Source organism: Anas platyrhynchos, chromosome 19 (genome assembly GCF_047663525.1).
Source record: "Anas platyrhynchos isolate ZD024472 breed Pekin duck chromosome 19, IASCAAS_PekinDuck_T2T, whole genome shotgun sequence".
Lineage (NCBI taxonomy): Eukaryota > Metazoa > Chordata > Aves > Anseriformes > Anatidae > Anas > Anas platyrhynchos.
Window position 1 is genome coordinate 1001324 of NC_092605.1, and position 25521 is coordinate 1026844.

At 44.6% G+C, this 25521-nt stretch overlaps 1 protein-coding gene and 1 long non-coding RNA gene across 5 annotated transcripts in view; one reads left to right on the forward strand and one right to left on the reverse strand.

Annotated features, from left to right (window-relative positions):
* The first annotated feature begins 3055 nt into the window (after window positions 1-3055).
* Window positions 3056-25521, forward strand: part of RPTOR (regulatory associated protein of MTOR complex 1) — a 135415-nt gene continuing 112949 nt past the window's right edge. For 2 of the 4 annotated variants that reach the window (XM_072025750.1, XM_038165299.2), the window contains exons 1-3: window positions 3057-3649; window positions 10330-10432; window positions 13233-13315. In XM_072025750.1, the coding sequence (XP_071881851.1) occupies window positions 3488-3649; window positions 10330-10432; window positions 13233-13315 (348 nt within the window). In that variant the 5' untranslated portion in view covers window positions 3057-3487. Of the gene's footprint in view, window positions 3650-10329; window positions 10433-13232; window positions 13316-25521 lie in introns of all 4 variants that reach the window. The other 2 variants (XM_072025751.1, XM_072025753.1) reach the window with 2 other exon arrangements.
* Window positions 15533-23932, reverse strand: LOC119713156 (uncharacterized). The gene is made up of 3 exons (XR_005260097.2): window positions 23706-23932; window positions 22360-22521; window positions 15533-15796 (listed from the first exon to the last, which is right to left on the reverse strand). It is a non-coding gene; the product is annotated as an uncharacterized lncRNA (long non-coding RNA).

Here is a 25521-nt window from a genome sequence, read left to right on the forward strand (position 1 = left end):
GAACCCACTTTAATTTTAAGTTGGAAAATAGCTGTCGAGCACATAGCTGGAGAAGGTAAGCAGACTCGATCGCTGGAGGTCTTAAGAGCCTATGATACTGTAGAAGTATAAGCTAAACATTATAAATAAATAAATCAGGACATTAAGAAAGCCCACGCATAGCCCAGCAGGATAAGCACGTAGGTAGCCTAGATTATGCACTCTAGCGGTGTGGGGCATGCCATGGTTTATCGAAGCTGAGAAATATTTTGTCTGAGTAAAAGCTGCAGAATTTTCTCCAGAATGAGGGAAACCAGGACCTGACACTAGACTATGGAGTGAAATGAAAGAAGCCCAGGGAAAGGCATCGCTTCTAATAGCTATTTTTTATGGAGGTATAAATGGAAGATTATTCATGTCTCCCTCTGGTCCTTGCCCTATGGAGACTGAAATAAGGTGAGTAGCTTTGATTAAAGCATAAAGCTGCAAATGATCAAAGAGAGCCCATGACCACTGTCCTGAAGATTTGCATTATCAGAGAGCAGATGCCACCACCTGCTTGGCAGTGCTATATTTGAATAAATCAACTCATTCTGATTTCCATCAAAACTTGAAAAATTAGGAATTCAAATGGAGACTGATCCCTGCTGACCTGCAGCATGTGCCAAAAAAGAATAGTTGTGAGGTTTATTCAGAGATCTGATAAAGTGCAGATACATTTGATATTTACGGTCTCTGGTCCGTTTGCAAATTTCTAGTTGCAGCTTTGCTAAAACTAAATGTTATGCCCTTTTCATCGTGCCTTAAAAAAATAACATGTATTTAGCATGGAGATTATGTCATCCCACCCCCAACTCAGAAACTGTCAGCCCCAGTGATAAAATCCACATCCTCGTGGGAGCAAAGGCTCCATCGTGCCTGAATTAGTGCACAAAGCCCGGAGGACTGTTTGTTGTGAAAGCTGTGAGAAGAGCTGTGATGTGCAGTTGTTGCTGGAATGGCAACGGGGCCGGGCTGCAGAAACCACGGGGCCTGCCCTGGTCACACAGCCTGAGGCTGGATTGATCTGCGTGTGCCTGCACCCATGGCACCCCTGTAAACAAGGCTGGACTTATTCTTGTGTGGAAGGTTGTATAGAGCTTCACCTGGCATGGTGTGGTCATAAAGGCATTAAGGGCTGCTAAGCCTGCACTCTGTGCTTCTTTATCACAGAGGTATAAAGAACTGGTGATGTGCAGGGCCCTCCTATCAGCCTGTTATTCTAAGACAAGAAGATCTTGTCATCTATCAAATTAATCTGATTTTTTTCTTTTCTCCCCCTCTCCTTTTTTTTTTTTTTTTTTTTTCTTTTTTCTTTCTTTTTCTCAGAATCAGCCTGAGGGCTTACTCTGCAAGGAAATGGGAAATCCTGACGGTTGTGACATGCATCACACGCTGCTTTTGGCATGGAGAAACTGGCAGCATGAGGAATCCTGGCCAGCAATGACAAGGAAGGATGTGATTAGGGAGGGCAGAGTGGGTCTGCAAGCAGAACAGCAAGGTTGAGAGGCACAGCTCAGGCCTGAGGTCTGCCTGGAAGCTGCACAGGAGCGCTGTGGGTCAGAGCAGCCGCAGCCAGGGATTGCACAGCCTTTGTTCACCCCCAGGTCCTTGTCCCCCTGGCCCAGCCATCACTGCAGCTCTGCTCTCCGGCATCCTGCTCCTGACACCTTCTCTGTCCCTGTTTGAGTGGAACAGAGCAGCAGTGCAGGTGTGGGTGGGATCGCAGAATGGGGAGCACCGGGAACCTTGGGAGCAGGGCAGGGGTTTGGAGGAGTCCCTGAAATAAAGAGGAAGGATGTGTCTGTGCAGGAACAGGGGGCAAACACAGCTCTTCTGGCACAGGCCATGGACTTCGCCCAGGGCACTGTGAGAACACACAGCCCATTATCTTGACCAGCCACTGCTTTAACGCTTTGCCTGTGTGAAGGGAAGCACATCTGTGCTCGCTGCCCTCTGCCAGCTGTGTCCTTCAGAGGTATTTGTGGCTTCCAGCGCTGCCGAGCAGCACGTTCTGGCGGGACAGGCGCCGGCACACGCTCCCTAATGCTGTCGGGAGCCAGGATTAGCGACCGGCACTGCCCATGCCAGGGCCCATCTGTGCCGGGCAGCTGCTGGCAGCGCTGCAGGTAGCGTGCTGGGACTGCTGCTCCGGTTTTGTGTGGCTGCTGTTGGCATTAGGAATTTGCTCAAGGTGAGCAGAGCCATGGCCACAAGCGCTTTGTGTAAAGCACCTGTAAATGATGAACTGGCTCAGCCAGCCAAGCAAATGGGAAAAGCCAACGTTGGCTGCCCCAGGATCAGAGCCTTCATGGAGCGGCCTTTTGCCATCTGGAGAAAGGTCTTTGCAGTATGCCCTATCGCATGGGTGTACGCACTCTGACAATGTCAGTGATTAATATGATTGTGTAACTCAAATTATACGTGTATTCTTTGATCTAGACTTTGAAATACTTTTTTACGGCTTTAAAACGCTATGTATGGATATGAATGCATATGTAGAGACATGAATGTATATGTGGAGACGTATGGATATGGATGTATAGGTGGAGATGTGGATGTATGTGTATGGATAGGGATGTATGTGTATGGACATGGATGTGTATATATATAGACATGTATGGATATGAATGTATATGTAGAGACATGAATGTTTATGCACGGATGTGAATGCAGTTGGACTTGAGTACAGCTAAGAGCAGACACCCAGAGGACCTTCTCGAGGAGCACTATTTCATTTAATTAACCCCCTGTTTATTTGATAGCAAGGGGGGTACTTTCAGGACAAGGCCCTTCCTCCTCAGAGGCAGGGGCACCAGCCCTGGCTCCGCGGGCCCGTTTCACCCTTCCCCAGCTCTTCCCCCCGCAACTGAGCAGCGGGCGAGGGGCGGCCCCTCAGGGCCGGAGCTGAGCGGGGTGTGGGGGGGGCTCCCCTCGGCCGGGCCCCGCCGTCACCATGGCGACCGCGCGCGCGGCGCGGCGTGTCCCAGGCGGCGGCCCGTAGCGCGGTGCATCGTGGGCCGAGCCAAGATGGCCGCGTCCTGGCCGCGGTGCTGAGCCCAGGCGGCTGCCGGTGCCGCGGGACGCGTCGCCCCTTCGCCTCCCTCCCTCCCCCCCTCACCCTCTCCGTCCCCTCCTCCACCCCCCGCCGATCCGCTCCGCTCCGCGGTCTCCGGTGTGCGAGAAGCGCGGGGCCGCCATGGGCCGGGCGCGGCTCCCTCCGCAGCGAACGCGGGGCCCGCGGGGCTAGAGGCGGCGAGGGGAGGCCCCGGGCCGGGCCCCGCCGCTGCTCGGCCCGCGGAGGGGCCGGGAGGCGCCGCCGCTCCCCGGGCCCTGACGGGGCTGAGGCGCGGAGCCGCCGGGCGTGAGGCGCCGCTTGCCCCGGGCTCGTCCTTGGCCGCCCCCGCTGCCCTTGGCCGTCCTCGGGGCCGGGGCCGCCGGGCGCTCGTTGGCCGCCGCCGCCGCCCCGATGGAGGCCGAGCTGCTGCAGTCGCCTCTGCTGGGGCTGGGGGAGGAGGATGAGTCCGACCTGAGCGACTGGAACCTGCCCCTGGCCTTCATGAAGAAGAGGCACTGCGAGAAGATCGAGGGCTCCAAGTCCTTGGCGCAGAGCTGGAGGATGAAGGACCGGGTGAGGCTGAGGGGCAGGGAGGGTGGGGAGGGGGGGGTGGAAGGAGTCGGTGCCCTGAGGGCTCCCATCTGGGGGCTGCGTTCAGGGCAGGGGACTGGGGGGGATCCGATCGCCCAACGTGCCCTCAGCCTGGGTGCCCCTCATGTGTGAGGGATGCGGCCGGGTCCCAAAATGTGGGGCTGGGAGATCCCTGAAGACCCCTTCCAGCTTGGGGCATTGTATGGAAAATGCAAATTCCAAGTTCACCGTAATATGCTCTGCAAATAGCTCCCTCCTTTAAGCTATTTAAATGGAATTGGTACTTGGTGTTCTTCAGTGCAGGCAATAAAATTAACGAGGGCTAAAGCAGTGCTGCGGATCGGCAGGTAACGACGCTGGAGCAAGGCACGGGAAATGCCCTTGCAGGCGGCTGCTGGAGGTGCACGGAAGCTTTGTGGTTTCGAAGTTTGCCACCAGCACGTTATGTGGGATACAAAATTAAGGCGTTCTTTGTGTGTGTGACTCAGTCTGAGAGGAAACTGAGATTATATGATTTTGGAGGCAGAAAACAATTATTAGATGAAGCACCTAGTGAGTGTTACAGCAAGGTGATGCTCTTGTATGTGTGTGTTGTGTATTGCACTGGTAAGGCCAAGCAAAGATCTCTGCCAGGGTGTCTTGAACCCTGTGCTATGTTTGTGTCCTGCCTTAGTTAGGCTAAGTTAGAACAAATACACAGGCAAACACCTAACAGACACTGCGGATAATCAGCTCCACGCCTTCCAGTTTTGGAATTGGCTTTCAGTTGTTACCAGATTCCCGAGGTCTCGGAGTTTGGACATAACCTGTATGATTTCTTTGTCTGACCGAATTCCTGTTACGTTTATGATCCCATTTGTAATGCTGCGACCTAAGCTTGGGAACTGCTGGAAACTCCTTCCTCGAAGTTCTTCCCAAAGGCACCACGAGCAGGGCTGCGGGGGCTGTGTGGTAATCTGGATGTTCCTGGGGGTGTTCACCCGATGGTTCCTGTGCTCAGAAGTGCTGGGGAAGGCTCAGGCAGAGCCAGAATTGTCTGAGTAGAGCCATGTAGTAAGGATCTGACTTGGCAGATCGTTAATGGGCTGAATTGAGTTTTTTGGTTTAGGATCCAATTTAAACGAGCCGTAGAAGACAGTGTCTTGTGGTGTGCCTTCTTTAAAGGGTTTTGGCAAAAAAGCGATTTTCTCTACTAGACTGTGGAGGTGGGATGAGCTCGCTTGTCTATTTTAGTGATCCCTCTGCCTTCCCGTGAAGCTTCCTATTTGCTTACTTGATGATCTGCAAGCTGTCTTTTTCTAAATTGGGAACGACTTTGCCTTGATGATCAATAGGTTACAGCATAAACGTGAGTACAGGGGTAGTAGTAATCAGCTGCCTTCTCTCTGTTGTAGCACGTTTCACGTGCCTGTTACAGTAAAAGGGAATCACTTTAATGAAGAGAGTGGTGGTTACAGCAGTCGGCGTGGCCCAGAGCTCAGCAAAATCAGGCCCTGAGGGAATTCATTCTCAAAGACATTGAGTTTTATTTTTGTAAATGAAGAGAACGGAATAAACTGAAGACTTCACATTTGCTTCTCTCTGCTTTCACTGTGAGCTTGAAACGAGTAACTTCAGAGCCAGATGAGTCGTGCTGATCACGTTGTGCGTGTGGACAGCTTTATTAGGTATTGTTTGGATACATGATTTGCCATTATGTATAATTGCTTTTTGCTGAAGAACAAGATTTTTCCTCCCCTCCTCCTGATTTCACTTAACTTGAGTTGCGCTCTCTTGCCTTATAAATAATTCCTCTCGTTTTGTTGTTTTAGCTGACTTCAGGAACTCTCCTCGTTCGTTTTCTGTTTCTTTAGAGCTCTGTTCCCCACCGATCAGAATTCTGTGTTGCAGCCGTGCTTGTTTTGGTCAGCGTTCAAGGCCCCTGATACCTTTCTGTAGCCGCTAATCAAATTAAGAACACGTAGTGGTTCCTTTTCTGTCTCCACCTGACTGCTGGCTTGTCGTGCTCCCCAGCTGACTTCAGCTTCCTTTACTTGTCTGCTGCTACATTGCTCCAAAAGCCACCTCTCATTGCCCCAGATGTGCGTTCTTCTCCTCCAGCTGCTATCGAAAGATTTTCTTGAGGGCTGGAGGGGTGTAACTCATCTCTTGCTATGATTTGAGAGTGTGGAAAGCATTTGATAAATTTGCTTGTAGCAGCATGGGCTGAGCCTATATCTAAACTAAGAAATTCTTAAAGGTCTACCAACCAGAATGTATATCTGCTAGAGATGCAGATAAACCTGTAGCATTTTTTCCCTATGAATCATGAAAAAACCACAGGCTGGGGCAGGTTTTGTGCTTATACATCACCTTGAGCACTCCCTGCTAAGGAGTGAGCCTAACTTCACTATAGCTACAGGAAATGATTCCACTTAGGTTTGGGAAGGGAATGACTTTTGGAATGACTTTTTTTTTTCTTCATTGCTCTAAAAACCCCAGAGTTTATAGGAAATTAAAGATTCTTTAGAGAGCAGGAATCCAACAGGAAGGAAGAATCAAATAAGAAAAGTAATCAGCAGTAAATCTAGGTAAAGTAACTGAACCACACTCGCCCCCTTTCATCTGGAGGGACTGCTCTGAAGACATTTAATCTTTCGTCTCCTGCTTCGCTGGACTACATATGCCATCAAAGTGACACTGCTTTGATCTATTATTTATTTAAAGTATATTTTTAACACAGGAGGTTTGGAATTATGCTTTGTGTATTGAATTAAATCTCACAGCCTCGGCAGCAGTCAAGTCGTGAAACTTGATTTAAATAAAGGGGTTTCAAAGATACCAGGTTTTACTGACAAGTTGCTACCAAATTCAGAATATTTAAATGAGGCTACGCCGTACTTACATTGATTTCTAAAATAAGTGGCAAGCAAGAAAGCCAGTTGTAATAGTTTGACTGTAGCATTTTTTTCTTGCTGCCTCATAACTTGCTGAGTGAGAATTAGATCCTCTTTTTATGAGAGGAGGAATGCACAATTGGGTTTCTATGGAAATGCAGATTAAAACAGTGCTGCATACAGATGCCCTCGGTTCAGAGAAGCAGAGCTCACCTGCCTGCATGGTGCGTGTTTCATATGGCAGGGGAAGTTAACGGAGGCGATAGCACTGGGAGCTTGTGCACATTATTTCAGCTTCAGGCGGTTGTTTTGGACTTTCCAACCACAACTGCGCTGGAAGGAGCTCGGCTGCCTTCCAGGATCTCCCCCCTCTCCTCCAGGGCCAGTTCAGGGGGTGTCTGTGAGCCGAGGGAACCTCGTTGGGGTGCGAGGTCACGTTTTGGTGGCAGCCTTTGCTTCAGTTCTGCTGATTGCATCCTAAGCGTTTGTCTTGTGTTGGCTTTTGCATTTTCACAGGCTGTCAGCTGTGTTCGTGTGTAAGAAACTCACAACCTGGGCATTAGTCTGGGGTCAAAACCAAACGATGTGTGCCTTCTGCTCTTCCCCCAGTGTGTGGGTGAGCTCCTGGGCTGGCTGGGAGCACTCTGCTCCTTTGCTGTGGAGTGGCCCCTGGAGCTGGGGGTGGTGTGGCTCTGTTTTCCCCCCCACCAGGCTGTGGCTGCAATCCGTGGCGGCTCGATGGTTGCTCAGAGGGGCAGCAGCTGCCCTGCGAGGTGTGCGAATTGACGCCAGGGTAGGGCACCTGCTGCTTTACAAATGGCTTTGGAAACACAAACCAAAACAAAGCGACTCGGCTTCTCCCACCGCCGAACCCCCTGCTGTAAGTAATGAGCGCTGTCCTCCAGTTACGGATTTGTCTTCTCTTACCCAGAGCAGGATTCGTTTTGAATTAAGATCGTTGGGTATTGATTGAATCGAGTTGGGAAGCTCGCACTGCATCTGTCTACAGACACTTTTCTGTCTAAGCAGAGAGGACTTGAACAGCTCTGAAGAGTTTTGCAGACTTCTTGCAAGGTGATTCGGAACTTTTTGTGATGGTTCAATGTGCAGAGTGAACGTGTAGTGGGGGTACATTTGTCTACATGTCTTAAAATCAAGCTTTAAAGTTTTTTTTGTTTTGCTTTTTAACAGACTGAAGCCAACATTTGAACTCTCTGAGTTCATTTTATTGCTGGTAGAGAGGTGTTACCGCGGCTGGGCAGAGCCCTCATGCTGCAGGAGATGACCAGGTGGCAGCGAGGCTCTCGTGGAGAAGGCTGTGGACCAGTTCTGCTGACAACGACTCCTGTACTGCCGCTCTGGGCACGTTGCAGTGCTTCTGAGGGTTACGTGAACCTTTAGGAGATGCTTTGTTAGGGCGTTCCTGGTTCTTAAGCATCTCTCTGCCTTTGTGCAGGTAGAGAAATCCTAGGACAGCAGCCTTCCTTGGAGCGTTGTTTCTGTTTTTCTCCATGGGTCTTTCTTTTTTTGAGAGTTTTGGGGGTGTTCTCGTTTCTTCTCGGCTGCCTTGCTTTAATTGGCTTGCTGCTGCGCTGATCTTCTACTCGTGAGTGTTTGTGATGGTGACTGTTAGCACGGTAAGGCCACTGATAACCGAGGGAGGTCATTGATCGTTCCTTGTGGCTCAGTTTTGAGACAGACTTGTCTAGGAAGGAGAATGAGGGATTCTTTAGCCAAAATACATTCAGGAGCATTTTCCTGATCATCCTAGGCAGCAGGGCTCTTCAGCAAGTTGCTGCGTGCTGTGGGTCCTCAGGTTTTCTGCCGTATTTTGCTGCTTTGCTATCCCGGTGCCTCAGCCAACTTTGTCGGTTTTATTCTGAAGAGCAGCTCTGCCACGCGTGGTCACCTCCAGTCCCGGGGGACACCTCGGGATGGCGTTCCCTGCTGGTGCTGTTCTCAGGGCAGGTGAACAGCCAGTGTGTGTGTGCAGAGATTTCATGGTACTGGTGTGGGAGACGGGCTAGAAAAGGGAAACAAACACGCAGGAGGAGTTGAGCTGGGAACCTGGTACCTGCTGTCACAGCAAGCACCGACCTTTCGGACCACAGATGGTGGAGGCTGCCTGCAGAGGTATTGCATTATTAACGTTACCTTGAAGTTTTTCTTTGCCTTCTGCTATTTTTATCACCGTGCAGAAGCACACGGATGTTTTTTCAAACAATGTATTTCTCGTAAACTTCCTATAAAAGCTTCCTTGCAATGGGAAGCTCTTGGTGAAGACGTCACCTTGTAAACGTTACAAAGGAGCTGGAGAGGTTTCGGCAGGCCTGGTGCCCCTCTTGTGTCTTGGTAGCTGGTCTGCTAAAGGGAAGATCCGTTTAAAAAAGGGAAGAGTAACGCTCAATTCCCAGTCCCTGCTGAGTGGGACCAGGTCACAGCCTGGGGGGCCAAGTGCCCGTGTGGCAGGCAGCGCATCCAAGGGGCTCTGCGCTCCTCCACCCGCTCCCCGAGCCTCCCTGCTCCACTTTCTGCTTTCTGTATAAATTATACAGTCGTGTGGCTCTCACTTTTGTTTTTTTTTCCTGCTGTTCTGAATCGTAACGAGCACCCTGGGGAAGCGAGACGCGGGTGGCTTCGCTTCAGACAAGTGAGAGCCGAGCGCTCGATGGAAGTCCAGCGAGCCACGCTGCTTCTCTTGTTTTCCTTCTTGGCATCAGGATATGGGCTTATTGGTATGTTGGTGTTGGGCTGAAGGAGTTTAGAGGAGAGAATGAAGCAGCCGAATAATATAAATGATATTTGGTCGTGCTGGGTTTGCGTACATCCTTACAGGGAGGCTGATTTAAAGCATGATGAAGCAGCAGTTTGTGCAATTTTGGGGGCCACGTAATAAACGTAGTTAGAGGTGGATTAATGCTGTCAGAAATACCGGTTAGAGCTTTCAGCTTTGGTAGCCGCTCCTGGGTTTGCCAATATTTAAGGTGAATTGAAGGGGAAACTTCTGATTAGAAGCTTCAAGGTAACGTGTTTCCCATCCAGCTGTGGGCTGTTTGTGTGGGGTATACGTACCTGGAGTGCTCAACACCATGTGCTTTGCCTGCCAAAACATCTCCCGCTGCAGAATTTTAGAAAAATGAATAAAAGGTGGAAAAATGCAGGATGGCTTCTGAATGTGGCAATATGGAAAAAAAAAAAATAATTAAAAAAAAAAAATGAAACCCAATTCCTTTAGTCTCTTCTTCAGATAATTATAAGCACCTTACTGAGGTTCTTGTCTCTATGAGCTGTGTCATTTCAGAGGTCTGCGAAATGTATCCAGGTTAGCTACATGTGAAGGAAACAAAAAACAAGGACTAAACATTTTGGTAGAGTTTAGTTAGTCACTTGGATGTTTTTCCTTTTATTGCTTTTGGTTTCAGTATTAGAAAGGACATACTATATCCTAATATTGATCAGGGACCCTGAGTAGCATATTCCCATATTTTAATAATACATTTCAGTTGGACAGTGACTAATTTAAGATGCATAGAAGTCCGATGATATCCATTTCCATGCTGTATAAAAGAAGAATGAGCTGTGGAAATAATAATAAAAATAGTAATGTAAAATCTCGAAGTACTGTTCTATTAAAAAAAAAATGTAATCAGTCATGCCTTGCTTAAAATAGTTTGTGTTAAAGAGCAGATAACGAAACTTAGTTGAAACCCTTCAGAAGTTATAGTAGACTTCAGCACAAAAATTATTTAGCTTCTAAGTGAGCGTTTTACTGTTTTTTCTTTCCAGATGAAGACTGTTAGTGTTGCCTTAGTTTTGTGCCTAAATGTCGGTGTGGACCCTCCTGATGTGGTGAAAACAACTCCGTGTGCCCGTCTGGAGTGTTGGATAGGTAAGTCTTGAATCTTCCAAGCTCCAGATAACTGCATTAGTCCTACAGATACTGAGGTGTAGCATATATGGTAATTGCAAAGTTGTCGGTTTCCTGGCCTTAAAACTAGGGTGAACAAAAGGAAATCTGGTTTATGATTTTTCCATGTCTATACGAGTTAATTAAGTGTCCAGCAGTATCAGCTGCCATAGGTCATCTCTCCTGCTTTATTCTAAAATGAGATAGTGTGGAGGAAAAAAGGCTGCTAATTAGCTACTTACTTATAAATCTACAGGAATTAAAAATATTAAAAAATGTATCTAAGGAAACCTCTGAGCAGTTACATCTTCAGAGTGCTCTGCAAAGGTTTAAAATAACCCTGCCTCATACAGTTGAGAAATAGGTCTTTAACATGCGTGGACTTCACTGCAGTTCGAGGTGACTGCTCTGAGGCTATTTGACTTGGGTACATAAATTCAGAAAACCTGGAATTATTCCCAAAAATCTCTTGCTAGCAGTGCTAACACAAGGGCTTGATACTTTGATGCAGCGTTGGATTAAATTTCTATTTTTTTCATTAGGAAGTGAAAAGTTTCCTTGGTTTTGGAGATTTTCAAGATGAGATAAATCTGAAATAATATTGAAAGGAATTACCTTGTGTAAGAAATCTGAGAGATTTGGGTTTTATCTAGGAATTGAAAATGTTCAGTCTTCAGCGAGTAAGATGCAAAGCCCCGTAATCCCAAATACTGAGCCTTATAATGGGCTACAGTGGCAAATTAATCATTGTATAAACTGAACTTCTTAAAAAACAACTTTCAGAACATTTCGTTTCTAACCTGCTTTATGAATCTGCAGTGTCTCATTTTGTTTTTTAAACCAAAAAATGCTGATGACTTTAAAGCAATTAAAAAGCCATGAGCATGCACTAACAAATATGTCTCTTCAGTGGAGAGAACAGCTCTCATTTCTCACTGGTACATGGGTAGAGAGCAAAGAGAATGAGGAGTGTTGCAGAGTCGTTAAGGTTATTAGTGATTATCATCAACAAAGAGAATTTTGAATGCAGTTTTTAAATTAAATTTTTAGTGTGTGTACACAAGCACTCCTTTCCATTTCTACTGTTTTCAGAAATGTAAAGTTGTGTAATCTGCAAAAACACCCACTGGTTTTTCTGCTGTACAAGAGTCTTGAGGGAAACAGAAGATTTTCTTCTCTTGTTTGCCTCTTGGAGTGGCACCAGTGTACTTTGTTAGAGCAGGAAGGGCATTGTCTAGTGCTCGGTACTCCGAAGGCACTCCAAAGTCCACTAACGGTATTCCTCTGCTGGCAGAGTGGATCTGAAATATTTTACATTTCTTTTTTTAACGTTCAGCTTGGTCCTTTTGAAGGATACAATAAATAAATGTCTGATGTATTTATGCTGCATTTTTGTTGTTTGAGCAGTAGCTAATGGCATATTAACTAACAAAAGGTCTCACAAGGCAGTGTGAATCCTTTTAGTAGCATCAGTGTGAATGCTGCTGTCCTGCAGCTCAAGGGTCTCATGTGAAACTTGCTTTAAAAAGCAAGGGGACTGGTGCAGTTCGGAGTGACAAAGATTACTGCAGTGTGTAGAAACATTTCTGAAATGTATGTCAGTGAGTGCTGAAACTGCAGGCTTTATAGAGAGGACCGGAGAACTCATTTTCGTCTGGTGATGCTCCTGGCTACACTTGTGGAGCAAGAGCTGAAGCTAAGCTGAAGGAAATAGATTGTCTGCTTAGACTTCAAGAAGCCCATTTACTACTGCTGGTTATTTGTTTTCAGTCTGTCTGGAAAAATGTGAATGATATATTACCTTAAATCATTCTACAAAAGAATACGATAACTTCAGCAAAATCCTAGTTTTTATGCATTTGAGAAAAATAACTCATAAAATCTTGCCTTCATCATGCTTTATTAGGTTTTGTTTCTAATAGTATAAGGTAGAGTATTCATAAAGTTGATTTTAAAAACTTAATGGAATCTGTTAATTGCTTTTAAAAATAATTTGTATTAAATTGCAAAATATTAGCTTCTAGGCTTTTTTTTTTTGAAACTTGTCAATTATACAGCCATGCTTTTTTGAATGAGCACATAAGCTGAAATTATATTGCTATGGATTGTGGTAATTATCTAGTGATAAAATTAACTTATTAAAATGGTTATATGTTTGATGATAAACATTTTTTTCTAATAAAAACAATCTTGCTTCATTTACTACCATTGCTTACTGCTTCAGAGACTGTACACCATTTGTAATGTCTGTGTAAGCTATTTCAATTGTCATTATTTACTACAGAAACATTTTTTTAGTATTAAAAGACACAAATGGTAAGCCTTTCCTCCTCCCTTTCAAACATTTGTATTTATTACCTTAGTGAGAGAAATCTTCCAAATCTGTCAGGTTCTAATGGTTTTTACTTTGTATCTGAGTGGAGAGTTTGAGGATAATTTTTTGGTGTTATACCTAAGTAACTTCCATGAAGAATATAATGTTGATGAATTTTAAAATGAATGCAGGAAAGAAATCTGCACTAAGTTATCACTAAATGCCCTCTCCTGCATGCAGAACGCTGGAGAGGAGCAGTGCAGAAGCTTTGATGCCTTTGTTCTGCAAGGAGTGCTGCTCTTGTCAGTAGACTTTGGTCTCCAAGGTTGTAGATCCAGATTTTACAGAAACATAATGTGAAGTAGCTACAGGTTTAAATGCACATGGAACTGGAAGTAATGTCATCCTCTTGGTAAGCTGAACGACTCAATTGTGGTCAAAAAGACTCATGTGTATTTTGTTTCTTAGATCCCCTATCAATGGGTCCTCAAAAAGCTCTGGAAACCATTGGGGCGAACTTACAGAAGCAGTATGAAAACTGGCAGCCAAGAGTAAGTATTCCTTGGGCTCCCCCTCAGCATCTATAGGCGTGACACCGCTTCACTGTAGACTTTCAACTTAGAAAACTGAGGTGTGTGCTATTGTGTGGCACGGTGCTCTTGCAGCATTTGTTGCTTCTGTCATCCATCAGGATGAACGCGTTCTTGCAGGCTGTCAAAATCCCAAGGTTTCTAGCGGATACTTCTTGGCTAGCACTTCTTCAATCATGTGTGGGATGTTTTAGATAAGAACTCAGCTGTAGAACTTAATTTATATTCTCCCGTCTTTATTTTTTGAGATGTTCACAGGTTTTTCATTCTGAGTTTGTGGTTTCATCTGTAATAAAAATATTTGGCCTCATGTAGTTCAAAAGTATGTGTCCCAGCACTGATGGGTACTTTGTTAATCTTCTGATGGGAAAAAGTAAACGTTGTATGGTCAGTAGCCAAGGAAGGCTGTTGGTTTGGTTGTAAAATGTAACTGGAGACCTTTGGTAACTGCTAATTGTATCTGTATAGAACTAATACAATGTGTATATAAGTTTTTGAAAGTGACTGCTTTGGATACTAGTAACAAAGCAGAAGTTAAACATGCTCCTTACTGGCTATTTATTTTCTGCTCTGTAACATTTCAGTATCACTTCTGAGGGAAGTTTGTTACTGCTGGGTGTTTCAGTATCCACAGTTTTTATGTCTCAGTAAATAAGCTACATAAGATCTAAAGAAGAAAATTTGAAGTCTGCAGCATTTTTCAAATAGGTACAAGAAACAAACTGTAGAATCATCCTCGCTTTTTTTTTTTTTTTTTTTTTTTTTACATTTCCAGGTGTGTTCTTGTCCTTATCGGTGTGTTGTAGGGTATACAGATAAATATTGCTCTTCAAAGTACCTACATTATTGGCTACTAAAGCATAAATTTATGATTATAAGTAATGTGTAACCCAAACAGAAATAATAATGTTACTGAATGAACCTACCTGTAGATTTGCCTTTATTTTTTTCCCCTTATGATGCGCCTTAAGCTGATCTTCATTTTAGGGAGATGTTTTAGAGGGGACGCTGTTTGATCTCTTCATTTTAAATTGACTTCAGTATTAATGAGCATTTTTGTCAGAACTGGGACTATATTTTCTGCTTCTAACATTGCTCGCTACCTTATTTAATGTATGACCAACTGACTTTCTCTGTAATGTTTGTTGGTGGATGGTTTAAGAGTGTGATCTGCAACTGGCAAAGTTATTCTCGTGTTCCTGTCCTCAGTACAGGAAGAGTGGTTGAGAAGGCGTCTGTGTTAGCGGTGTCCTTAGGTATCTTCAACCGATCTTTCTATTTAAACTGTGCTGGGTTATGTTTGTTTGCTCGTTTCTTCGTAATTTATAAAATCAATAAAGATAGATCGCCACTGCCAATGCTTTGTGTGAGCGCGGAACTTACCAGCTCTGAGGGGCTGTTCCTGCAGGGAGCTGCACCTTCTGGAGAGCTGGGGGGGGTTGATTTTGTTTTCTTTACCCACATCTTCCATTCCTTCATAAAGGACCAGTACTTTCAGATAAAAGATAAATGGCTTTGGGGTTATCTTTGCAACAGTAAAAATTTTTTTTCTTTTGCCAGATGCTGAGAATATTTTTTTTTCACCAAAAAAGAGTTGTTGGTGCGTGTGGTTTATAAAGGATGCTGGTGAAGGACTTCATTGTATGCATTCTGAGTCCCTCTTCTGCTTTTTAACTCAAGCTTGATGGAAATAATATATGCAGAGCAGTTTGAGAAGAAATACATGTAATGCAGGTTCTTTATTTCTTGCCTGTGTGCGTTACTTCCCTACCCCCTTGTTCAGGGTTGGCTGCTGAGAACTGAGTTCATCGTTCAGCGAAGGCTGGATGTGTTACCTGAAGGAGAAGTGCTGTATTTAGTGGTGAGATGTTTACATTGCTAAATCTGTGGGTAGCTTTCTACATAACACTTCAAATGTTCGGTGGATATGCTTTTTTCCAGAAGTGTTTGGAAGTATGCTTATATAAGAAGGGTTTGTCTTGAAGCGTGTAAGTATGGTGTATATTTAAGACAGAAGAATTTACTTTGGTGTTTTTCCTTTTGGTGCATTGGCAATTTTTTTAATCTATCTGGCAGCCCAGAGATTTGGCAGAAAATATAAACAGTGCCTGCGACCGAATGGGAGAAGTAAAACATCTTGATGCAAAGGTGACAACAAACCTTTCCCAGCTCTTTAATAACAGAGTCCGTATTACTGAGGATGAGGGACAGGCATCGAGGAGCAGCAGGTACTCTGTGTGTGGGCTGACCTCACGCTGCCTTGTAGAGTTTGCACAAAACATGAGGCAATTACTGAACTCAGATGTTTGTGTGCAAGGTGCCTGGTTCGTAGCAGTAAATCACAGCCCTTTGAAACATTGCAAAGCTAAACACGTACCGTTTTATTGCACTCTACAGGGCTCTTGAGTTTTCTGCAGTAATAAAGAGAAGTTGATGTGCCATCTGCAATAAAACAATAGGAACATTATTGAATTTCCTAGACCTTTCATATAAATACTAATACATCTAGTTTTGTCTAGTTCTCAGTGTTTTGGAATGGTTGAAGAATTGATGGGAAGAAGACAATTCTGGGAAAACTAGGCAGTCTGGAAAAAGACCAAATCATTAAAATCTTCTGAAATAGTCGGTGTTACGGGCTTGTTACTGTGGGTCCTTAAGCTAGGAAGTGCCTAGCATCAATATCGTATTGTGAATGCACAAATAGTGGTATCTGCTGGTAAATGGCTTGTCAGTCCTTCCAGTACTGTCCCAATAATAAATGCTGTGTGAAAAGTCCTTTAACACCACTACCAGTGCAGCTCTGGTCTGCCTGTAATTGTAAGATGATGTTTGAATAAATGCCCATTTTTGTTAAATACAAATAGCTTAGGTGAAAAAGCCTTAGAAGGGACAAGGATGGAAATTCTTTGTTTCTGGGAGCTCCCAGGCTGCACAGCTGATGCCAATTTCCCTCTAGGTCTTATTGAGCCCCTTTCTAAATAATTTATCAGCTTGCCATTGCTTGAAGTATTTCTTCTGATTAAATTTAAGACTTTGCTTTATTGTTGTGTAGCTACATAAATTTGTGTGCTGCAGGAGTAAGAAACACTTCAGCCATTCTTTCATCTGCAAAATACTGCAGTTAAACAATATTCAGTCATTTCACTGCAATTCTCAAATGAAAATCTTTACTGGGGGAAGCAAGTAGGAGATGACAAAGCTGCAGGCATACAATGAAGAATTTATCTCTGAAGGTTTTTGTCTGAACAAGTAAGAGGCCTTGCAATTCGGTGCAAAGATGATTGAGGAGCTAGTGAAAAAATGGAGAGAAAAAAATGAGAGCCCTTCTCCAGTATTGCCATGGGCTTTGAGTTCCACTGGGCATAGAAGGGGTTAGACCTGAGGGTAATCTGGAAAGGAGGCTCGGTGGTAGGGGATAAGGGGGGCTGCCTAAGCAGCTGAGAATGAAATGAGGAAAAGGTAGGGGAGGCTCAGAGCACAGGACCCCATAGTGCAGCTCCACAGAAAGCCTTCCCTGCAGCTGCTCTTTGGGTGTTTGGGGGAATCTGTGGGCTCCTGGATTAGGGAATGGCTGGAGCAGCTGAGCAGAACTGGGGCTTGCTGGTTACAGGACCCAGGCTGAAGGTTTTGGCAGGCAGTGCCAGGAGAAGCCCATGGAAAAGGAGAGCCTTTAGCCGGACAGCGCCTTCCATCACTTTAATTGCCTACAATAAAATGTGCGTTGAGATTCTTTTGGAGATTCTTCATGTGCTCAGTACTTAAAGTATTTAGATAAGATATTGATCGCATGGAAATGGTATTTCTCTGCTTCTGGTCTTTCATTACCCTTTGCAGAATTCTGCCTGGATCAGGTGTGGTGCTGTAGTGAACGACCAGCAAGGACAATACTTTGCCTGTGCTGGCAGTGAGTAACAAATATTTCCCATGGTGTTCGTGTGCACGTTTAATTTTGGCAGCATCACGTGTTGCACCATTCAAAAAGCAGGGACTTCCCTGTTTTTAGAGTGTTGACTTTTAACTTAGGAATAATGCTCTGTGAGTTCAGAGTTCCTGCAGTGATGCAGTAGCCAAGTGTGGGATTTCATCAGCAGAAGCTGTTGCTGAAGTCCCAGTTCACATCCATTACTGGGCAGAGCCTGGGACTGGGAGCTCTTTGCTGTGAGCTGGAGCAGAGGGGTTAGTGGAGAGGATGAAGGTGCTGCTCAGCTTTCTGCTGTTCCTGCAGGCTGGTTTGAGAGATTTTTTTCTGCATCCTCTTGGCTGGAGCTGTCTGAACCAGGCTGCAGTACCTCTGTATGAAGAGCCCCAATTACCCCGTGTAAACGTGGAAAATGCTCCTAGATGAGGTTGGCCTGTGATTTCTGGCTTCATGCTTAGAAGGGTGCCAGACAATATTTTTCCCCCCTTCTTGTAATAAAAGTCTCAGTACTTGGCTTTCTGGCTTTGCAGGACCATTACTTGCCTTTGTTTCCATTCCTGTGCATTTACCTTTGAATGAGCGCGGGGCTGTGCAGCCAAAGGCAGAGCTGCAGGTTGAATGATGCGCGGCTTACATAATTCAGGAGCTGGTATGAAGTAGTTTGGAGCATATGTTCATTAAATTTGCATGGAATTACAGTTTTTTTTTTGTCATCTATGGCTTTTGACCATCTTTTTTTTTAACTCAAAACTGCCCAGAAAATTCACAGGGTGTTATTTTTCCCCTTTCTCTTACCACACTCAATTTTGACACTTCTGTTGTGATTTCTACTAGTCCAGAGGAATCCCAGTGGCCCTCCTACACCAAATGCTTTTTACAACACTGTTCTTTATTCCCTTACAGAAACTTTCCCAGTCCTGCCACTGGAAGGTCAAAAAATGCTGTTTGTGATCCTTCCTGAGCAGAGGTTAGGTTAAGAAAGCCAGCTCAGAGGCACTTACATTCCTCCGTTGCTTGTGAAGAGCCTTCTTAACAGGGGGGGCAGGGGGGCTGGTCTTGTCTAAAATCGGTGTTCTCCGTTTTTATAAAACCTTTCTTTTCCTGAGAGTTTGTGCCATGCGGTTGTCTTTGCACAGCTAGCTGTGAGACAAATGAGGGGTGTTTGTGTCTCCCACGGGGGTGGTTCCGTAAGGCTTAATTTCATTTTTAATGGTACCACCGCAGCACACGGGAGCACCGCTGCTGGAGGAAGGCTGGCTCAAGCAAGGTGCTGTACAGATGAAATGGAAGCCGTGCTGCACAGCTTGTGACCTGAAAGAGATTCAGAGAATCACAGAAGGCTTTGGGTTGGAAAGGATCTGGAAGCCTGTCCAGCTCCAACCCCCTGCCATGGGCACCAGCCCAGGCTGCCCACGGCCGCGAGCATTTCCAGGCATGCGGCACCCGCAGCTGCTCTGGGCAGTCTCTGCCAGTGCCTCGCCGCCCTCTGGATAAAGAATTTCTTCGAATGGGAATGAGGTAGACAAATAGGAGGGTACAGAGGGACCGTAAAATAAAAAATAATAGCAATCAATGTGATAGGGTCTTAATGGACCAGAAGCCTAAGTGTGCGTGTTGGGAGATGTTGCAGCATGGTACGAGACAGGAACAAGCAGCAAGTGCTTCCAGGGGAGGTTTGAAGATGTGATGAGCAGATGGAAGAGAATGTACTGAGGGAAATGGGTTTGGAACAGCCCGGAGCATAAGGTCATAGGTCAGTTCTGTTGGTATATGAGATCAGTGAAAGAAATAAGATTTGGAGGCTTCAAAGAGGAGGAGCACCAGTAGAGGTTTTTGTAATTCTTAACGAAAATTGGGGAGCAAGTAAGAGTCTTCTGAAATGCTCAAGAAGGAATTTTAAGTGAGTTTTGGATCATTAGCTAGCGAACTGACATAAAGAGGATTTTGGTGAGAGAAATTTTTACACCCTCTGATAAGTCAGTTAAAGGAGCACGAGAGGTCTGTGCCTCTCTGTAGGATGTAGCCACAGCAAGGTCTGTTTGTCATCTGGGCAACATCTATTTCCCCCATTCCCCCTCCTGTCCTTTAAGGCCAGCAGTTCTGGGACTTCTTTACTTTGCAGTAACCAACACCAGCAAAGCCAAAGAGCTTCAAATGTTCCATCCCACAGACTTTTTTTTCTCCCAGCCACTTGCCTAAATAAAACAAAGGAAGAGTCGGTCAATTACAGTATTGATTTTCTTCTAATTCAGGTGCTACACTGTTGTCTCTTTCTTCTCTCCATTTCCTCTTTTTTTTCTCTCTCCCAAAGACAATCATCTCCACTAATGCTGTGTTTTGATTGTCTAATGGGATTTCTTGTTAGTATTTCCTTATAGCTCCACTTGAATGGACCTCACGGGAGTGAAGGAGAGTGGCCTGTGATGGGGAATGAAAACATCTGGTAGGGGAAGGGCTAGAGAGATCTGGAAGGCCAGACTAAATGTATTTCTAGTTAACTTTTGGAGATGTTGGCTTGAAAACAGGTATTGATAGTTGAGAATTTCTGCATCTGTAATGTCCCTGGCACTGAGGACAGTGTGTAAATAAATGTTGTGGGTGCTGTCACGCAGCAAGCTGGCTTCTGTTCCGTATGGAGCATCAATAAGAGAACTGCATAACTTAGATTAACATCACATATTAGTAACGTATCTGAACTCATTAGTCTGGCAGATCAAGGTATGTCCTAGGTGTTTCCACGCCGTTAATCGATGTGGCTGCACCCGTTTTTCCCTCAGCTCAAAGAGGAGCCGGAGCTGAGGAGCAGCGACTGCAGCAACCTTGCACTGACGCCATGGCAGGAGCCTGGCCTAAGGGAACGACGAACTCGGTGCCAGTCCCCAGTGGGCATCCCTTTCATCCCTTTCCCTTCCTCATACAGCATTAACAGAAATGTTCATTGGCTATATCATCGTTTTCTTCTGTGTTGTTGGTGTCTGGCTCTTAGCAGTATGTATGTCCCATAGTGCTTAATTCTGCAGGTTTTCAAATAGTTTTGTTTTTTTTTTTTCCCCAGTTGAATATCATATGGTGTGTGGTGCCTCTTGCAGCTTGCTTCCACCAGTGAGTGACAATGTCTGGGGAAACGTCTCGTAGAATAGAGAGAAATTATATATATAATTTTTTTTTTCTGGCAAGTCTTCAAGGAAACTGATGCTTTTCTGATCAAACGAGGCTTCTTCCTTCTTTCTTCTCGTCTGCTTCCCAACAGTTTTGTCTTAATTTAAAAGGAAGCGCAGCCAAGATACTTGAAGATCATTTGAAGCGTCTACCTCCTCGTGCATGTTTTCTGTTGTTGATGCTGTTGTTCCCCTCATTAGATATCTCTGGGCTTTGATACGGTTTCTGAGGTTTCATTCCTTGCATTGCTTCCTTCTGCCTAATTAATTGGTAGGTTGCCTGCTGCACATCAAAGGTTGAGCATTTCCTAAAGAGTAACTACTTAAGCACGAAAACTAATTGGACACATGACCTAATTATTGGTCTCTCTCTGAGTCATACTTTTCCTTTATTTCTGTGGGGTTTTTCTTGTTAAACAACAACAAATACTAATTGCTCCTGTAAAAGAAATATTACAGAATTCCAAAGAGGGAAATGGAAAAATGTGTACTTGGTCTCCTTATTCAGTAGACATAGGAACAGGTAACAAAAACAGAAGAAGGAAAAAAGGGAAAGAAGCCCAACACTGTGACCTTGTTTAACAAAACTAGGTTTTCCTAAGGGGGCTATGTTTGTTGTGTTTATTTCCCAAGAGCCGCTTGAGTTTAGCAGCTATTTTGGGCTCTGCAAAATTTTGCTGTATCAATCCTTTGCTGTCTTGTTAAAGATCAACCGTCTTCAGCAAAAACTAGCATATTTTTGGAAAAAAAAAAAAGTTCATCAGAGAACAGGGGGTCAACAAGTATAACTGCCAAAAGCAGTTATTCTGTCTGAAAAGTTGTTGTGGTGTTGTTCTGAGTTTGTTAGCCCTGTGCTGATTTCATAAAATACTCCTCTGAAAGAATGGGTAGTTTAGCCAGAAAAACACAAATTGTGAGTATGATAAATAGTGAAAAACGCCTCTGAACTGCTGAGGGCACAGGGACAAGAAGCAGGCTCTTATTTTACCTATTCCCTTCCCCTGCCACACACTTCATTCGGGCAGCATTGGGTCTGCCTTGCCATGGTGGGACCCCCTGACACTACCTCTGAGATGCTTTTCAGGTGCTGGGGGTACGGTCCAGGACCTCCTAGCAATATCAGGATCCTTTGTATGAATGCAAGAGTTCAGCGACTGGGCTTTCTCTTGTTTCGCTTTCCATAGCCTTCTGACAATGAGATCCATCCACGTGCTGTGTAATTCCTGGTTTGTTTTGTATTTTGTCATCAAAGTGAGGCCAGAATTGGCAGAGAAGCAAGGCTTCTGTATGCTGGAGTATTTCCATACAACCATTGTGCTCTGAATGTCTGTTTGTCCTGAGATGTGAAGAAAGACCTGATATTAGCAAGGCTTCTTGACAGAGATAAGCAGCTCTGCCTGCTCAAATCTGATTAACGTTTTTCTGTAATTACCACCCAGCCTCTGCATGACCTATTTAAAAATACCTTGTCTTTGTGTTCCCGGGAGAGTGGGGAATCGCTGGGGATTACAGACGGGGGGAGCCTTCTGCAGGTCCACTCGCATTGCCCCTGGTGCTTTGGTAAATAGCACTGGGATCCACTGGACAAGGGTTCTGTCATTGCAAACTTGAATGTGCAAATGGTGCTTTATTAGGCAATTTAAGCTTTTTACTGCCTAAACATCTGTTTTGCACAAAACTTAGAGCGTTAAGAGAGAAAACTCTTTACATTTGTATTCTTGTTCGTAGCTCAGGCAGAATGAGAAAAGCCCAAAATATTTTAATTCCTCTCTTAAAGCGTAGAGCTCTGGATGATTGTTTTTCCTTCTCCTAACCCATTAAGATGTTCCTTAATCTGAACATCGCTTCATGAAGCAATTGCTTTGTAATCAGAGGAAAACCTGAAATTACTAAATTATTATTTAGTCTTGAGAAGATCACCTTCTTACCCCAGCAGGAGCGCAGGACAGCAGTCCCACCTGTTGAACGTCCTGTTGAGGACAATGCACGTTGAGCAGAATATAAAAGCAGCTGGTTTGAGCTTTCATTCACACACCCGACTGTGGTCCTGCAGCCAAAACTGGGCTCGGCGTTACGTCCTGGTTTAATATCTAAGAAACAAGAAGAGGAAGAGCCTGAAACTTTAAAGAGCTCTTAAAATAGAGGTTATAAAGATGGAATAGCACTAAAATGACACTGTCGCTTAGGAGTTGTGTTGACTAAGTAGGTTTTAAAGATGTGTCCTGGTCTGTACTTAAAATCCTGTTAGCGTATTTTGTGGTGTGACCTGTCAGAGCCACCAAAATACCAGACAGAGGAAAGGCATCTGGCGTGAGAAGCAGACTGAAGTTTTTACCAATTCCTGTTGTTTATAAACACACAATTGTTTGCACAGCCATCTCAAACTGTTTGTTTATTTCAATAAGAAGGGAGGGCTTCTTCCCATACCGTGTAGGCTGATAGGTCAATTTTTTGTATGTCCTGGAGCAAGCTGGCGGTACGTAGCTGCTGGTAACTGCTGAGGAACTCCTGTGCCTGTCCTGAATCCATTGCAGCAGATACTCAAGGTTAGCACTCCTGGTTTTTGTCTTCCCTGTCAACATCAGTTCTTCTGAACAGACTGCTCAAAGGTATTTTTTGGAAGTATTATTGAATACTGAATCCACACAACGTGGATTAGGTACTTTAGAATTCATTTCACATTGGACTTAAAAGCAAGGTCAAAGACTCTGCAGAGGAAAGGTAAAGTCACTACAGTGCTGACTCCAGTCAAGTGAATAAATGTTCCACCCGCACAGCTTAGCTCTAGTAATGCATTTTGTCCTAGACATCTAGCAAATTAAGCTGTTTAAGTCTCGGCTGCTTGCAAATATATTATGTTCTAGGAGATTGAGATGGATTTTTAAAATGCAGCCAGATATCTACAGAGGGCTTCCCAAAGCCTTCAACGAGTCTTTCTTGTGGCTTAATTTAGCTTTTAAACTGAAGTATCCTTAAGTAAAGGTATTTCTTCACTGTAATTAATATTTTTTCAAGCTATCAATAACTAATAATCAGAAAAAAAATAATCATTGTTTGTATTAACCAAGTTAAGCTGTTGTTTTTAATACCGGGTTGGGATTTCTAGTACAATCTCTTCTGCTTACAACAAAAAACTGTGTGTAGCTCTCTGATTATCCTCATGAATTTACATAAAGGTAACTTCATCACCTAAAATAAAAGATGTTTCTATTGTTTTAAAAAGCCTGGAATCTGTGGATACAGTTCAGCATAACTTGTATTTGCGTGCGTGTACCTGATGTAAGAGTTACTGTGCTCATAGCAGGTTGTTCTTGCGGGCAATTCAATTTCTGGTTGATGGGTAGCAGGCAGACATTTGAGATCGCTTCTTGCATTGCTGAATCGATCTCTGCTGTTATCCATAGCGTGCTCCCGCAGTGCTTTACTTCTCTGCCACCTGCTTTGTGCACTCTGAGCTGGTGCAGCAGAGTCCTGGGCAGGCGCTCGTGTTTGCAAGCAGAAGGAAACGACGAAACGACCAGCAAAGTTGCATCAGTGCAAATGTTGTGAAATTCCGAAAACCTTCTGTGGGACTGCAGGCTGCCTGCCAAGCTCCCTGCTAGACAGACTTTGCCAGATAGTTTGGGACAAAGTTGTCGTAGCAGAAGCCTTCCCGGGCTCTGTGTGACCATGGGTGACTGCGAGGTCTTGTGGTGCCTGCAGGGGATTTGTCTTATGTAGGTTTTGCTGCTGTTTCCCTGTTTGGGGTGGATGTGGAAAACAGCTGCATGAGTACATGGGTTTTGGACGAACTGTCAGAGATCCTTTAGAGAAATGGACCCAGATTTCTTACCAGGCATCCTTTGTACTGTTGTAGCAAGGGCTATTTCAAACAAATGCTTGTAATGGGCTAGTGCTGAACATGCTGCTAATGAGTTCCAAGGATTGACTATTTTTGACAGATTTCCAGAGGAAGGCGGGGTTTTACAACCACGCAGCGTGTGGTTGTCTTGCATCTACTACGTAGCCCAGCAACCCTAACGCATCACACGCCGTTTCTTTCTTGAGGATTGAAAATTCAGGATTTAAGTTAATGTCCTAAACATTTTGTGAAAATAGCTGCCTGGAGAGACTGCTGCTTGTTACCTTCTTGGGCACTGAAGGAGCAGGCTGCAGTCTGAGCCCGAGCACTAACAGCAGCTTATGGGGAGGGAGGGGAGAACCCCATCAACATCTGAGCCTGCAGAAAGAGACTGCACCTGGTTAGATGGTACAGGAACCCCAAAATGAGCACCGGAGTCAAGGAAGGTCTGCACTTGGTTTTGCTTCTCATGAAAGAGTTCTTTCCCACACAAATTGCTCGTTTATTGTGAAATTGTGCAAAAAAAAACAACAAACAAATATTCTTGTACAGTTCTAAATCTGTCGGCTCTTTGATGCGTTTCCAAAGATGGTGTAAATCGAGGATCTCAAATCTTTCTTTGATAAAGGGAAAATGTGTTTGAATCAGTATTGCAATTACATCGCTGTAGCTCACAGGGCCGGGATATTAATCACAGTTTTGAAGTAACCAAGGAGCAGAGTGTTTTTGCTAGGAATGAGGTAGGTGGCTTGTCGCTGAGAGAGCTCCAGCATCACACAACTTGGGAGTTTGCCAGCTCAGTGTCAGAACGAGGGGAAAAGCATCGAAATTATGGGATCAGAGTCCATAGTAATGAAGGTAACTTTAAGGGAATTAACAGGTGTAAAGCAGTTAGTAGTGGAAGTTATTAGGACCATCAACTGCTAGGGTGTTTTGAAAGGCTTTGTGGAAGAAGTGAGGAGGCAGAGATTTCCTGTGGTTTACCCGATCTGCAGCTAACTTCCCCACTGCTGTGTGTACATGAACTTGCCTGCCTGCTCCAGCTCGTTTTGGAGTTCTGGGATTTTTTCCTTTCTTCTTCCTACTCGTCATCGGGAAGTTCCCTAACAAAGAGGACTGGAAGTGATTATAAAGAACTTGTGAATATTCAGAGAAGGAATCTAACTTGACATTTAGAGAAATGGAAACCAGGGGGAGTGTCAGCATCCAGTCAAGAACAATAAAATCGAAGTTCCAGTCCTTAAAAAGA